The 14,421-nt window shown below is 38.5% G+C and overlaps 2 protein-coding genes across 18 annotated transcripts in view; one reads left to right on the forward strand and one right to left on the reverse strand.

Annotated features, from left to right (window-relative positions):
- The window catches only part of TMEM164 (transmembrane protein 164), a 110,239-nt gene that overhangs the window by 10,913 nt on the left and 84,905 nt on the right, over positions 1-14,421 (forward strand). The window lies entirely within an intron of this gene.
- The window catches only part of ACSL4 (acyl-CoA synthetase long chain family member 4), a 36,609-nt gene that overhangs the window by 3,762 nt on the left and 18,426 nt on the right, over positions 1-14,421 (reverse strand). For 9 of the 17 annotated variants that reach the window (XM_031594478.2, XM_031594475.2, XM_031594481.2 and 6 more), the window contains 13 exons: positions 13,090-13,136; positions 10,421-10,938; positions 9,956-10,133; positions 8,582-8,691; positions 8,352-8,490; positions 7,577-7,727; positions 6,307-6,430; positions 5,434-5,505; positions 3,042-3,181; positions 1,939-2,111; positions 1,688-1,762; positions 1,266-1,457; positions 618-732 (listed from right to left, as the gene is read on the reverse strand). In XM_031594478.2, the coding sequence (XP_031450338.2) occupies positions 618-732; positions 1,266-1,457; positions 1,688-1,762; positions 1,939-2,111; positions 3,042-3,181; positions 5,434-5,505; positions 6,307-6,430; positions 7,577-7,727; positions 8,352-8,490; positions 8,582-8,691; positions 9,956-10,133; positions 10,421-10,771 (1,820 nt within the window). In that variant the 5' untranslated portion in view covers positions 10,772-10,938; positions 13,090-13,136. The remainder of the gene's footprint in view (positions 1-617; positions 733-1,265; positions 1,458-1,687; positions 1,763-1,938; positions 2,112-3,041; positions 3,182-5,433; positions 5,506-6,306; positions 6,431-7,576; positions 7,728-8,351; positions 8,491-8,581; positions 8,692-9,955; positions 10,134-10,420; positions 10,939-13,089; positions 13,137-14,421) is intronic. The other 8 variants (XM_031594486.2, XM_090150079.1, XM_090150080.1 and 5 more) reach the window with 2 other exon arrangements.

The raw sequence follows: 14,421 nt of genomic DNA on the forward strand, positions 1-14,421 counted from the left end.
AAGCTTCAATTTCAAGGATAAAATGCTTGCTTGATTATAGATACACAGATCCACAGTGCTTCTTGAACTGCAGTTAATCCTGCATACAAAATCCTTTTTTTTACTGAGGGTTTTTATAACTTAGGACTTATCAAAGCTCAGGATCTAAGAAACTACAGTATAATTTAGCTTTCCAGCTATATCTTGTGTTTCACAAGTTCTCTGTAGTTTCCCTTCATGTAGTGTGTATCAGCAGGGGGAGAGGAGACTCCTGGGCTATTTGGCTACTTCCAAAACTCAGAGATTTAGTTCTGGCGCAGAACATCTAGATGAATTTTCCTTCATATTCTGACAGAAAGCCAAAGCAGATGCTAAATTAAACCTGTTAAGGGTGGGGGTGGGACAAAACTAGATTGACCTACAATAGAAGAATTGCCAAGAATAGAAGAATTGCCAGAAAAGCATAAGTGACTTTTTTCAGTTTCAGGGAATCTTGAAGCCTATGTATGTTACTTTAGAGGTGCTACTTATAGCTCATGCTCTGGTGTGGGCTTTTGTTCAATGAAAACCATACTATATCAGTATAGAAGTAAGTCACAGCTTGTATTTCAGTTACACAAAGTTAATACTACTCTTACCTTTTGGCATAAGCACAGATATTATCAATCAATGAACAGTTCTTCAGTGCTGCCTCTACTTTGCCCAGAGACACGTATTCCCCAGCTTGTAGCTTTACCAAGTCTTTTTTACGATCTAGGAGTGGGGGGGGGAGGAGAAGGAAAAAAAAAAAGTGTGCTTACTCCATTTAAACGTTTCCACAGACTCATCTGCAAAGCCACTATGTATGTATCTAGTGGTATGCATGTAAAAGTGAATAAAAATGAGTAAAGCATTTTACCTACATTATAAAGATGCTAATAGCATATACATATTCTTGTAACTTTATAAAGGCTTCTGCTGTGAAGTTTACATAACATTACGCTTCTTGTCATGCAACCTGACAGAGATTCTGATTTTTAAGTTTTGTATAAAATACCAAAAAATGATCTTACATTTATTCATTAGCACACATGAATTAAATAGTGATAACATAGCAGGGAATGGCATCACTTCCAAAATTTTCTCATAGCTGTGAAGACTTCTGGAAAAGTCTTATGCTAGGATTTTGCAAGCAGGTAATCCTAGGTATATTGGTCCTGTCAAAGTCAACAGGACTAATTACATCCTTACAGTTGTGGCTAGTCAAGATCTTACAGTAGTTTGAGATAGCAAGAGGTGAGGCCAACCTATGATCTGCAGACACCCATCTGGATGGAATTCTCCTATATCTCCGGTGCAAAACCATCTCTGACCATTCTCATCAGTGGTGAAATCTTCTGCTGTTTTCTCTTCATTTTTAAAATATCCCATTGAGACATTAGGTCCACCAATTATAATTTCCCCCCTGGGATTAGGTTTGTCTCTGTTAGTGTAGCCCCCTGAAAAAAAAAATCCCCATACAATTATTTTCAAATTATATATTCTGCTGCTAAGAAAATGTTTTGATACTTCAGCTTAAAATTCATGCACAAACTAATGACTGCTATCAAAGGTGAACAATTTCTTCATGAGCTACAACTTAGCTAAGCAGATAGGCAAGGAAACCAGCTAAGCATTGGTTAAATTACTTAACTACTTGCTCTGAACTCAAAGCATCAGATGCTCTTACCTTCTTGCCAGTCTCTCAATCTGATTTCACAGCAAATAAGAGGAGCTCCAACTCTTCCAGTGCTATAATCAGCAACTTAGGGAAAGAACAAAGAAAAACAAAGTTTTTTTTTCATTTTGAAGTATAAACTTAAACCACATCTTTGAAGACAGCTTATCTCAAGTGACTTTAATGCAGTTGAGAGCCACAGCTATTCTGAATTTACCTTCTAAAAAACTCTTAAAACATACTTCCAGAAATATTTTAACTACCTTCTGTAATTGTTCCAGCTCCACATGTTTCTGTTAATCCATAGCCTTGGCCCACAGGACAGCAAAAACAGATATTCATGAATCTTTGTGTTTGGGGTGACAGAGGGGCTCCTCCGGAAAGCATCATACGGATGTTCCCTCCTAGCAGCGCCTTTACTTTTTTAAACAAAAGTCTGTAAAGAGGGGAAAACGTATGTTAAGGATCAGTCACTCTGCTCACTTTTATGAAAAGAAATAAGGCAATCCTTCCTATCTGCAAAACCTCAAAAATATTGTTCATAGATTTTAGCAGAGAGCAGGGATAATTGAAAACCTTACTTCTTGTCTGATGTTTGAAGACTGCAGAATTCCTACAACTTACATAAATAAAGTTTTCGATTCTATAAACAAAAATGAAATCCAATGAAAACTAACTAGTCATGTGGTCAGAAGACTTGTCATTCTTACTGGAGATTAATCATTCACCCTGGAGACCAATCACTCCTAAACTAATCACTCTTACAGGAAACCAGTCATTCTTAAGCAGCAGAGCAGCCCTACGCAAAAGGATCTGGGGGCCTCTTGTTGGGAGCACGTTAAATGTGAGCCAGCAGTGTGACCCGGCAGCCAGAAGGGCCAACCATACCTGAGGGTGCAACCAGGCCCAGTGCTGCCAGCCAGGCAAGGGAAGGGATTGCCCTGCCCTGCTCCACACTGCTGTGGCCTCCCCTTGAGCAGCAGGTGCACTTCTGGGTGAGGGTCAGGCTGGGTGTTAGGAAAGGATTCTTCACCAGAGGCTGGTGGGCACAGCCCTGAGCTGCTGCACTTTGAGGAGTGTTTGAACAATGCCCTCAGACATAGGGTTTGGATAGTCCTACGTGGAGCCAGTGGTTGGACTCAGTGACCTTTGAGTGTTCCTTCCCACAGTCTGTGATTCAATGATTACCATTAAATATCTCCTCCGTTTCCTGCAAGAACTTGGTTTATTTCAGTTTAGTCATTAGATCATGTTTGCGTGCTGGAATAGGACTGTCTGATGTTGGATAGCTTAGATGATTATTCTTTTAGTCTGCTTTAACAAATCACAATGAAAAAAGTGCAGTTGGGCCATGAATCATACTTACATGTTACACAGAGGTGCATCGTATCCTCTTTTGATTTGTTCCAATTTGTAGTCATAGCCTATCTTGAACAGAGTTCTCTGAATATAGTTCATCTCCTGAACTTTACTCATGACGTTTTTATAAATTCTGTCCATTATTTCCTATAAAGTGTTAAAAAAAGCAATGAAAATTACCACAAAGAGTAAAATTCCATGCTAAAAATAATAATTAAAAAAAAAACAAAAAACTATTATTCTTCCTTTTAAATGAGTAACACAGCATGAATGAAAAATATCTGCATCGTTGGTTAGGCAATGCTTAACTCTAATGCTTTTAATATGTTATCAATTAGCCAATTTATAGATCATTGCAGCCTGGAGCTATTTGAAATGGGTGAAATGAAGTGTCAAAAATGCAGCAGAAAAATGAGGGACTTATCCTGACTTTTCTCTATTTGCTTATGTCGCCAACAGCATCACTAGAAAGGAAGAGCCCTCACGCTGCACTACATAGCTTAGGTTAGCAAACGTAGGCAGATGTGTAAGTCAAGGGCAAACAACTGAGAACCACTTTATATCTCCAGACATACTGCAGCAATCCACAGTACCACTTGCATTTCTGCAAACAGCTTTCTGAGCACCAGATTTGGTTTTAAAATACTTCATACCCTTTGCTCTTAAGATGTCTTCTCTATCAATCACAGCTACAAATCTTGGGTTTTATTATTTACATTATCAGTAACACCTCAATCTGTACCTAAAATATGAAGAACTGATTTATAAAATGTTGAATTTAGGTTTAGCTTTTTGGAAAGCCTGCAATGGCATGACAAGGTATTCAGAATTACAAAGGCCAGAAGGAACTACGAGCACATTCTAACTGAATCAAATATTTAGATGAATTTGTGCCTATAATTACTTTCTATTTCATTCCTTATAAATTTTCATCACTAGTGATGTTATGATATTTTGATGACAGTATAATACTTCTAGAAAGTGAAATATTTATGAGGTGGATGTAAGTAGCGTAGCATTTTTCTCCCCAGGGCATTCTGAAGGTTTCTCCTCCCTGCTGTTGATTGTTGGGCTCCAGATCCTATATGCTAGCAACTGAAAATGGATCAGTAGTTTCAATTTCCTTTTTTTACTCTAATTTCTTTGTGATAGTGAGTCTCTGGAACCTTAGGTGGGGGTCAGCATTATCACTATTTGACCATTCTGCAATTAATTCATGTGAAGGTGTCTGCGTGGATGTTTTTTTTTTTGGCATGTGCATTTTGCAGATTGCTCCCAAAAGGGGATTAAGGGGATAATGCCCATATTTTAAATTGGCATTGCTTTTGCTAGCAGTCAAGAGTTGAGTATTCCCTAAGAAATAAGTTTAAATAGCCATTTTACAAAAACGACGGGGCTGTAAGTCATTGGTTATCACTCAGTGGACTACTAAGAAAAATACCTAGTCTCTGTATATTATTTCTATTTTTAAAAACAAAAAATGCAAATTAGTAATTGATTTTAAAGCTCCTGGCTATTCACAGAGGAGGCTGCAGAACAACAGAATCTCAGATCAATCAGAACTTGCTATTACTGGATGAAACCAAACCCTCCTCCTTCCATCACACCCACCAATGTAGCAGAAGCTGATGCTTCTGGTCTTCTGAGCCATATGGGATAGAATCAAGAAAGAGGTAAACACAATAATGTAATTCCAGGGCAGGTGAAGAAGGTTTTTCTTCAGCAGAAAGCAGCAGATATGTGTGATTTTTGTTGTTTTGTTTCATTTAGGTGGGGTTTGTTTTGTTTTGGTCTTCCAAGACCTTGTGGTAGAGAGAAGCCTGAAAGCTAATGTAAGCTACAGAAACAATATTTATGGTCTCCCAATCACTTTTTCTTACAAGAGGAGACTAAGCTGGCCCTACTTACTCCAAGAACAGAAGACATTTTGCCAGGTGTTACCCTGGAGACAAGCAGCTAAAAGCAAGCACCCCAACAGCTGTAACAGTGCAGCTTCACTTGCTAAGTTCTGTAACTCAGCCAAAACTGATATGTTTAAAGCATCAGTGTTAGATGAATCCACCTTTTTCCATAAGTGAAAAGAACTTTCAGACTGCGAACGTCAAAGACTCCCAGTAACCTACTGTTGCACCAGAAGCCCAGTACAACATCACCTGTAACTACTAAAAAGCATTTACAGTTTTGGATCAAAAAGAGTCTTGGCTTTAGCATAGGGGTATTCTTGTGCTCATCTGCAGCATCAGTTCTCCAACTCAAGCAATGACAATTGGAATTTCTATATTTTGCTTTCTTGCCTATTAGTAACATTTCTTACACAAAAAAAAAAAGTCCTTAAATACACCTGCTAGCATGAACGACTTAGAAAGCACTGTTTTTGCTTCAAATATCTGCATACTTACAGGCACAGCTGCCATCAGTGTAGGCTTAAGTACAGTGCAGTCTCCTTTGCTTCCCTTCTTAATCTTACTTGACTGTAACACAGAAAACATGATAGTTTATGAAGATGAAAACCAAGCAGCTCTTCAGAAAAGGACCAAAAAAGAGAAGATAAGCTGTCATGTAATTTTCCCCTGTCCCTCTAAATAACACTTCCTGCTTAAAATACTTTTTTTTTCCACTGTGATTGAAAACTGTAGTGATTAACAACAATTTCAACCAAAATATCAGATGTTTTGTAAGCCCAGCTGGGTAAAGCAAGTCCACCTTGTGTAACTTTTTGTTTTCTCCCTTATACTTGCACTCCCTCTGTATTCCTCCAGAAGTATTTTGTGGCATGTTTTTGTTATTAATGGTGGGTTGTTTTTTGTTTATTTATTTTAAAATCTGATGCCATCTCTGTACCAGCAAAACGTACAGAAGCATTCTTCTCTAGCTTAATTTGTAAAAAGGCAAAAAGCTAAACAGAAGAGCTGCAATAATGGAGTAAAGAACTCAAACTGAGACTAAGAACTTAAAATCACTCTATGGAGTCCTATGTACAGTTAGTGCTGTTTATATCCTGATTTTCTCTAGGATAACGTTATACACAGTTAGTAGGTTTTCTTTTAAATTTCCTAAGTATCATAAAAGCAAAACCTTAAATAAAATTTTATATAGTATGACCCACTGCTGTAGCTCCACCAGGAATGTTTATTTGCATCATTTTCTGAAAAAAAATATTATTTCTTAAGTGTATCACATGAATCAGCACTTCTTTAAAGGAAGAGAATAGCTAATCAAGAACTTAGACTGTGAAAGCTTAGATTTGCTTTTGCTTTCCCCCCACCCCTCACCTGATCTGACAGTGTAAGTGGAGAGGAATATCCAATCCTGCAGCCGTAAGTGATGCAAGAAATTTCTGCTGTCAGTTCCAATACATGGGCCAGGGGCAAATAACCAATGTAAGTATCCTTGGGCCTAGTAAAGGAAAGATTATCTAATGAACAGTGACGCACGAGTGCACTGAAATACTGCTTCACTTTTTTTGTGGTGTGTTCAGATGTGTTTCTGGGAGACTCAGGTCACAAAGACTTTTTCCTCTGCATGCAAGAAGGGTGTGATTATAAATCAGTTTATAAGCTGAACCAGTAAAAATCTTACCTCACTGAAACTAGTATGAATTATAGGATTTGCCTTGTTTTCTAGGAAGCTCAAGTTTCCTTAGTGCTCCATTGCAGGTTTCTTCTCCTTACGGGAGATTTCATCCCAGGTGCCAAATTAAGGATGAAATCACTATTTTTACATTATCACCAACATGATTCAAATCCTTAAGTCATCATAGCATCTCCTTCTCAAACAGATTAGTGGAGAGCTGATCACTGATGTAACAGAGGATTTTTTCAGGGAATGCAGAGATTTCTCAAGAATAAACTTAGAGCTGTTACCAATACAGAAACTTCCAACATCAGGTCAGAATGGCTCTTATATCCTACCATACAAAAGGTTTATTGTAGGTTATTTTAGCTGTATTTGTGAATGCAGTGACAAAGACACATCCGCATTCACAAAACATTTCTCAGAATATTAGTGAGGGAGTTTGCAGATGGCTATATTATCATCAAAACAATTCATTATTTCTCTGCTCATTTCAGTGCAGAATACTGGAGCAGATTCAGCAGTACATGTATTATCCATCCAGCAGGAGTCTCTCTAGAATGAAAGTGGTAGGTTCTGGTATATTTCCTAAAGTGATTCTAACTGAAAACATCTAGCAAAAAACTTTCCCAAATTTGACTAAATTAGTAATTTCTCCATCTGGTGATTTTTTCTAACGCATAGATGAGTGCAAAATCCATCCCAGTCCCTCTAGATAAAGGTGAGGGAAAAAAAAAACAATCGTAGAGCAGAAAAAGCAAGATGGGACAAGGTCTAGGGCATACTTTGCAAAGAACAGGGCGAGATCACAAATCAACGTGTATTTCATATAAATCAAAGATTAGTTGGCTCACAGTAAAATGAAGGAGCTTGCTAATAGCTGGCTCCTGCAACAGATTTTCCATAAACTTACATACTTCTAGAGGTTCTCTTTTATCCCCCAGTGCTTGGCAACAAAGTGTTTCTTACCCCAGCCCAGGAATTCTCTCACACTGTCCTGTCATTCCGGCTATCAAGTTCTTGTGCTGCATCATCACTCCTTTAGGTCTCCCAGTAGAGCCACTGGTGTACATTACTAGAGCCAGGTCTGTGGGGACAGGTCTGCTTGGCTGAATGCTTGCTACAAAATGCAAGAGCAAAATTGCATTAATTCAAAACCTACTTTCTGACGAGGTGCAGACCACTGAGGTAAGGAAAAAGGATGATCAAGGTTGGATTTTCTCCTTCCTTGAAGATGGTAGAGTCGCCGCAGGCTGCCCAGTGTAGTAAGGCTATATAGTAGTTATTTCAGTTGTTCAAGGTGTTTTCCAGTCTCAGCTTGGCTCAGATAAAAAGATGCTTCCAAGCTCACAAGTAAAAAACCTTTATGTGCTTATTTTCTCTTAGGATAAATAGTGAAAATAAGATGAATAAAGGTAAGAGTAGCAGAAAATGGAATACTGAACCAGATTCTACTTCACTTCCCAAAATAAAGGCAGAGTCATAGAGATATTCTGGTTGTATTTTAGAAACTTAATTTTAAGTTTTATCCCAAAATACCTGAAATGTGAACAAAGGTACAGGACAATAAACAGGGATCTAACAAATTATCCATTATTCATTTAAAGGGGCAGAGGATGAACTGGCTATCTGCCACTTCCCTTGTGTTTGAGACTTGGCACATTTACTTTTTTCTGCTACCCAACGTCTTTGATCAGGTCTGGTTTCATATTGCTTGATCAATTCTCTGAAGTGATTCACTTACCATTTTCTGGTTTGGCTCCCAGCTCCTCCACTGTCTGCATACTATGAATCTCAACATTTTCAGGATATTCAGATTTACTGATAGTCTTATTGTCCACATAAATTATATGTTTAAGACAGGAGATCTGCGGCAATGTAGCCTACAGAACAGAAAGCAAATTGTTAGCAGTGACTGTGCTGTAAAATTACTGCAGGTTTGCTTGGAAGCAGGTGAAGCTGGGGCTAAGTTACCTTAAGTTTGCTCTCAAGCAGTTCTGCACTGGTGATCAGATATGATGCTCCACACTCATTGAGACCATAGGTTACTGCCTCTTCACCCAGTGTAGCATACAAGGTAACAACTGTTATATGGAAGAGAGAGAATGAACACACAAGTTAAGGCAACAACAAATGCCAGAGCTCTTGCTTTCGCACACTGCAATGCATTGTGGGGGGAATGAGCTCAATGGGAATTTTTTTTTAATTGGGAAACAAAGCAGCTTTTAATCTTCCCAAATCAGAATTGTATTCTACAAGAGATCACAGGAATGAGGACAGTTATATGGAAGAAGAGAAATCATCAAAACAAAAAGATCCACTAAAACTCAACGAAAACACACTAAGCAGTTGTACAGTCAGCAGCTGAGAATCTGTTCTTCCTTTGAATGCTGTGCATCAGAATGCTGCAGGAGAGCTGACACTCACACTGCAGGGCACCAGCCACTGTTCCTGCTGTGCACTACCAGCTGAGTGCCAGCTTTCAGCCTCTGTGCCAGCTGTTTTCTTCTTCCCATGAAATTACTGACAGGGCAGAGCAGAGATCAGACTAAGAAATCAGACTGGTTTCTGTGGTGAGAGATTCTTTTTTAATTCTGACTGGTGATAGTAATGCTACTGAGTGCCTCACAGGCACTGAGGAGTCCACCTTTTCTGTTGAGGAAAATCCTTTAGTATCATACTGGTACCTCAAATTTGAACCTCCAAAGACTATTAAAGAATTTAATGTTCCTGTGAAGTTGTGATCATGTAGAAAGGATTACAAAAGGAATGTTCCATGACTCTCTAGTAACCTTCCCTATTTCATTGAGAAGGCTGTATGTAACAAGTCAGACTAAATATACTGACTGCTTAAATAAAATAAAAAAGAAAAGCTCATACATAATGGGAACGAACTCGAGCAGTTTGGCAATGTTACCAAATACCCACCCCTCGGCCTAGCATCTCATTTGGGTTATCATTCTTCCAATAACCATTTCATGTTTCAGACACAGAAGTCAGAATATAGACAGAAAATGCTACAACCATCCCAAAGTCTGCAGGGAAAATGCAACTACTGAGTCCTTATAGTACTTTAAAAAATTGAACTGTAACTCTGCCTATCTGTCACACTAAGATCTAAAATGTTGCTACAGTCCCAAAGGTTGGGCTCATAAGTATGAGCAAGTAAATTGTAGTGATCTCTACTATGTACAGAATATACTGGAAACTTCAAAACTCAGGTGATGCACAGAATAAGTTTAATTAATTCTTGTACCATCAGCATCAGGACTGACACATTCTTAACAGCCAAAGCAGTACTGGAAATCACTTCTAAAATATATTGAAAGTACACAAGTTAGCACTCACGAGGGAAGTTGTACTTGAAGCAGGTCAGGGCTGCGATCATCCATTCTGCTCGGGTCTCACAGAATATAACAACAGTGCTCTTTGGGGTTAGTCCCAGGGCTATCAGTCCGCTCCCCAAGCGATTCACTTTCTGATTTACTTCTTCATAGGACAGCCATCTGTAGGTTCCTAAGATTAACTGGAGGAGGGGGCAACAACAGAAAAAACACCCTTGTGATGACAAGCAACTTGTACAGCTCTTCCCTGCTTTTGTGAGTTGATGCTCAACATAACAAGCACTTCCATTTTTCTTGTAGCAAAATAATGAGTGCATCCCCTAGAGCATTACTCTTTAACTACTAGAAAGCACACATTTTAAATCAAAAAGGGATTAAAGAAGACCTCTAATGTTGCCTCTGCTGTTGAGGCAGAATGTAAAAGAGCTCAAAACCAAATCAGAATTAAGTACTAAATGGTAAGCTGTACCTTTTTGAAAACTTTTCCATTTGGTTGCATTTCATTTTCTTCACTCAGTATTTCTCTGGTCCCAAGACAGTCCTTTTTCCCAAACTTTGCTAACGCGTGGTCAAACAGTTTGTCCAGTGTGTCTGCTCCAGGAATGTTTATGTTTGCTAGTGAGTCAAGATGAGTGACAGAACGGTAGGGGCTTCCAGGTTTGTCCGAGATGGGCTTAGCTTTTAAACGCTTTGCCATAGCCTTTTTCTTCTTAGCGTTGGTAAGAAAATACCACGGAATAAATACAAGCATACTGTATACAGATATTAACACGTACACAGGCAGCAAAAGAATGGCACATACTTCTAGCCTAAGTTTCATTGTGGGTATTTGAAAAAGAAAATCTCTGAGTGTGTTCTGAGCAGGCAAGAGCAAAAGCAGCAGTGCAGTATGGTGCAGGGAGAAGCAACAGTAAGTGAAGCTTAGGTAGCTCAGTTTCAAGGCAGCTGCTAAAATTTTAGTAACCTTTGAGAGCCAGCAGTGGACACCTGTGGGTGAAGACCAGAGCCAAGCAGAGAGCAGGAAAAAAAAAAAGAGAATTAAATTAGTATTACAGTCAGTCCATTAGTTCTAGTCCTTTGAGATTTCACCTCAAATGCATCAAGACCAAGGAGACTGAATTAACTGATACATGTGGTTGCATGACGTACCAGTGCATCTGCTCTGAGATTACAGAGGTTGACTCTTCCATACTTGTTTGTTCCATCCACAAATATTTACTTTTCAAAGACTTCCCCCCTGTCTCTGCTGGAATAGTTCAGGGCTGTAAATATGAAGTCTGTTCTCTTACATCTTAATACTGTGTTTAAACTGCTTGTGTAACGCTACAGTTGTGTAACGATGGGAAAGGGCAAGCTGTTTTCCCCCTAAATATTTGTCTTGCAGTGGAAAGATAGAGTAGGTGTCTTTACTGCCTTTCAGGATGTTAAATCAACTTACATTAAAAGTATTTTGATAGAGAGTCCTGAAAAACCTTCATGTTCTAATGTAAGAACAATACAGTATCCCAACATTGCTGTATTAACTTCACACCAACATCTGTATTATCAATTAATTTTTGACTGTCAGACTTCTGAAAAGGGATTGCACTTATTTAACCATCCCTCCAAATTTTTTTTTTTTAATAATAACAATCACACCTAATTTCAGTATATGCATTTTAGCTCCAGGTACGGAAAATGGAATCTAATTTAAAATGAAGCACAATTTAGCAAGATTTTGTCAGAAACCTTTCTTCATTAAGGAGAACTGGGCCTGAATAAAGACCAAAGTGGGAGAAGAACAAAACCACCTCACAAACACAGTGGTGGCCACCCCACTTGTCTGTACTGGTCTGTACTGGCACACGAATGACGCAGCTGCTTATCTTCACCTGGACAGCATGCAAACATGGCATGCAAACACAGCACAAACAATGCACAGAACAGGAAATGTGGAAGGCAAAGGTGCACTGACAAAAACGGTACCTCAGACACATGAGGGAGCAGTGCTGACTAGCTTATAGGAAAGCTCAGTCTTTGACGGACGAGATCTGATAAACAAAATATATTGGACTAGGGAAATTTTCAGGGCTCCATCAAGCATTGAAAGAATGTAGGCACACCCCAAAGTGTATCTTTATTAACGTGTTTGCCACCCCAGGTGAGGGAGGCTACAATTAACGTTTCAGGTTAAACAAGACAGCTGCTACTGACAGCACAACAGAGATCTATTAATAGGCTGTTGGTTTTTAATAAGACTCCCAACGTTCGCAGCTGTGCTGTAGCCAATATCAACAATATGTAATGTAAGATACTCAAAATAGCATGATCACGATGTTGTTACATTTTTAATTAAACCTGTAGTCTAAAATGACTACTGAATGTGTCACGTAGAAAGCTAAGCTCAGACTTGTTCAGAAAGAATCTTTTCTTAAAAGAAAATTCTACATTCTTTTCAAAGCTTATGTCCTTGTTCTGCTTTAGTTAACTCCACTGTCAGTTGCTCAGCAAACAGTCAGACCTCAGAAGAAAGATTACTCCACTTCCCCTGCAAGCACCAGTTCTCTAAAATGAAGGTCAGTGGTTTCTATCACAAATCTTGTTTGATGTTCTCATCCCAGTTAATTCAGTGCTCCCAAAGATGCAGTTGAGCTTGGACATAAAACAAAGGCCAGCCATACTGCTAAGACTAACACAGAAACCTCATCAGAACATCTGCCTGAAATAATAAAATAATGACTAAAGGGTCTTAATGGGAAAGAGGGTTGTGTTCTAAGACTGATACCCCCCTGAAATCACTCTTAACATCTGAATTAATTGCATATACAAACACACTTTGTGTGCTTGCAGGCAGTTACATTAAAGGTCACATAAGCAAATATTAAAGGTTCATTACTTTCATCTTGAAATTTCAGACTAGTTTGAAATACTTTTAGAAGTGTTTATAAACTGAGAACTTAGCTACTCTGTTTTCACTGTAGTAATTTAAAATGCTTCTATTCTGACATAAATCAGTTGGAATTCTTAACAGCAATTGAATGGAAAAACTTGCTAAGTGCAGAGAAAAGAAATGTTACTTTTCCCTTTGAGGATGTTCTTATAAAAACAGATACATGCACACACACGCATATATACCTACATTCACATATGTATACTTACAAGGTATCTGACAGCAACGTCCAAGTTTTATTTGATGTCAGTTAGATCTATATTCAAACAGAAAATAAAAGTATGTTTCAGCGTGGGTATTTTTTGCTCTGCAGAGAGAAAGATGTGAGGAAAGCATTCTTTCCGCTGCTGGTTTCAGAATCTCTGCCCTAGTGCTCCTGAAGAAGAATAGCATATGAATTGACACCATCTTATACTCAAGCCCAGTAAACATCATATTTTAAACACAACCCATAACAGAACAAAACTACCGAAATTACAAAAGTAGCTAGATACCAAACCCATTTGGTTAGAAGCCAAACACAGCTATTCAAATTACACTGTAGGCCTTGAATGTCTTTTTTAAAGCTGAATTTGTCTTTGAGAGAAAGGGAGGATGAGGGAGGTAACATCCACACTGATGCACAATCACAGATACCCAAAGGCACGCCAAATGCTGACTGCCAGTCTGATGGCTATCTTCTCAGTGAGCTTTGCTCAGAAAGCAAAGAAAGCATAGTGCATGTTGAAGTAAAGCTATTCTAGAACACTAGGATGTTTAGAATACGTAACATTTTATACTATCATACAAAATGTATTATTCCACTTAATTGTGCAATGTAACTAGAATGTTTGGAAGCTAATCTGTCTACTTTGGAAACTGCAGAACTTCCAGATCTTGATGTAGGAAATCACATTCCAAGCAGTAACAGTAAGCATGCATCAGGCATGACTAAGAAAGTCTAAGAAAACAAGCCAAATCAAAAGCAGACAGTTTCTCTTTTGGATAGCTGTGTTTTCAGCATTTCCAAAGGATTTTCCTTTAGTGAGTAAGTTTCTTTTATCAAATTTGAGATGGTATCTCTGTAGACTAGAGTTCATTTAACATTTACAGTGTTATGTTACAGCATACGTATCACCCATGAGGTCACATCCTCCTTGCTATTAGTACATGCTGGGTGTTTACAGACTTGGGAAGTTCAGGTTTGCTATGGAGAAACAACTGAGTGAATGCTCACAAAGCACCAACACTGAGTTTTGTGCCAGACCAAAGCGATGCACATTAGGTTTAATTTGATATTTTCAATTAAATGCTGCAGAACAGCACTGAGAACAGACAATATGCAACCCTTTGTTCTCGTCCTGCAGCCAGGGCCATGGAGCAAGGTTTGAAATCAGAGGACAGGTTCCTGAACAGATGGGACACTCCTCCTTCCATATTTTTTCATGCATTTAATTGAAAATAAAAGGAACAAGTAGCAACTATTTTTTTTTAATATATACCAAAAAAAAGCAATAGAAGATTATGAGACCAAATAAGGACAAAAGGGGGGAGGAACAGAG

This window comes from Phasianus colchicus, chromosome 14 (genome assembly GCF_987193195.1).
Source record: "Phasianus colchicus chromosome 14, bPhaCol1.hap1.1, whole genome shotgun sequence".
NCBI lineage: Eukaryota > Metazoa > Chordata > Aves > Galliformes > Phasianidae > Phasianus > Phasianus colchicus.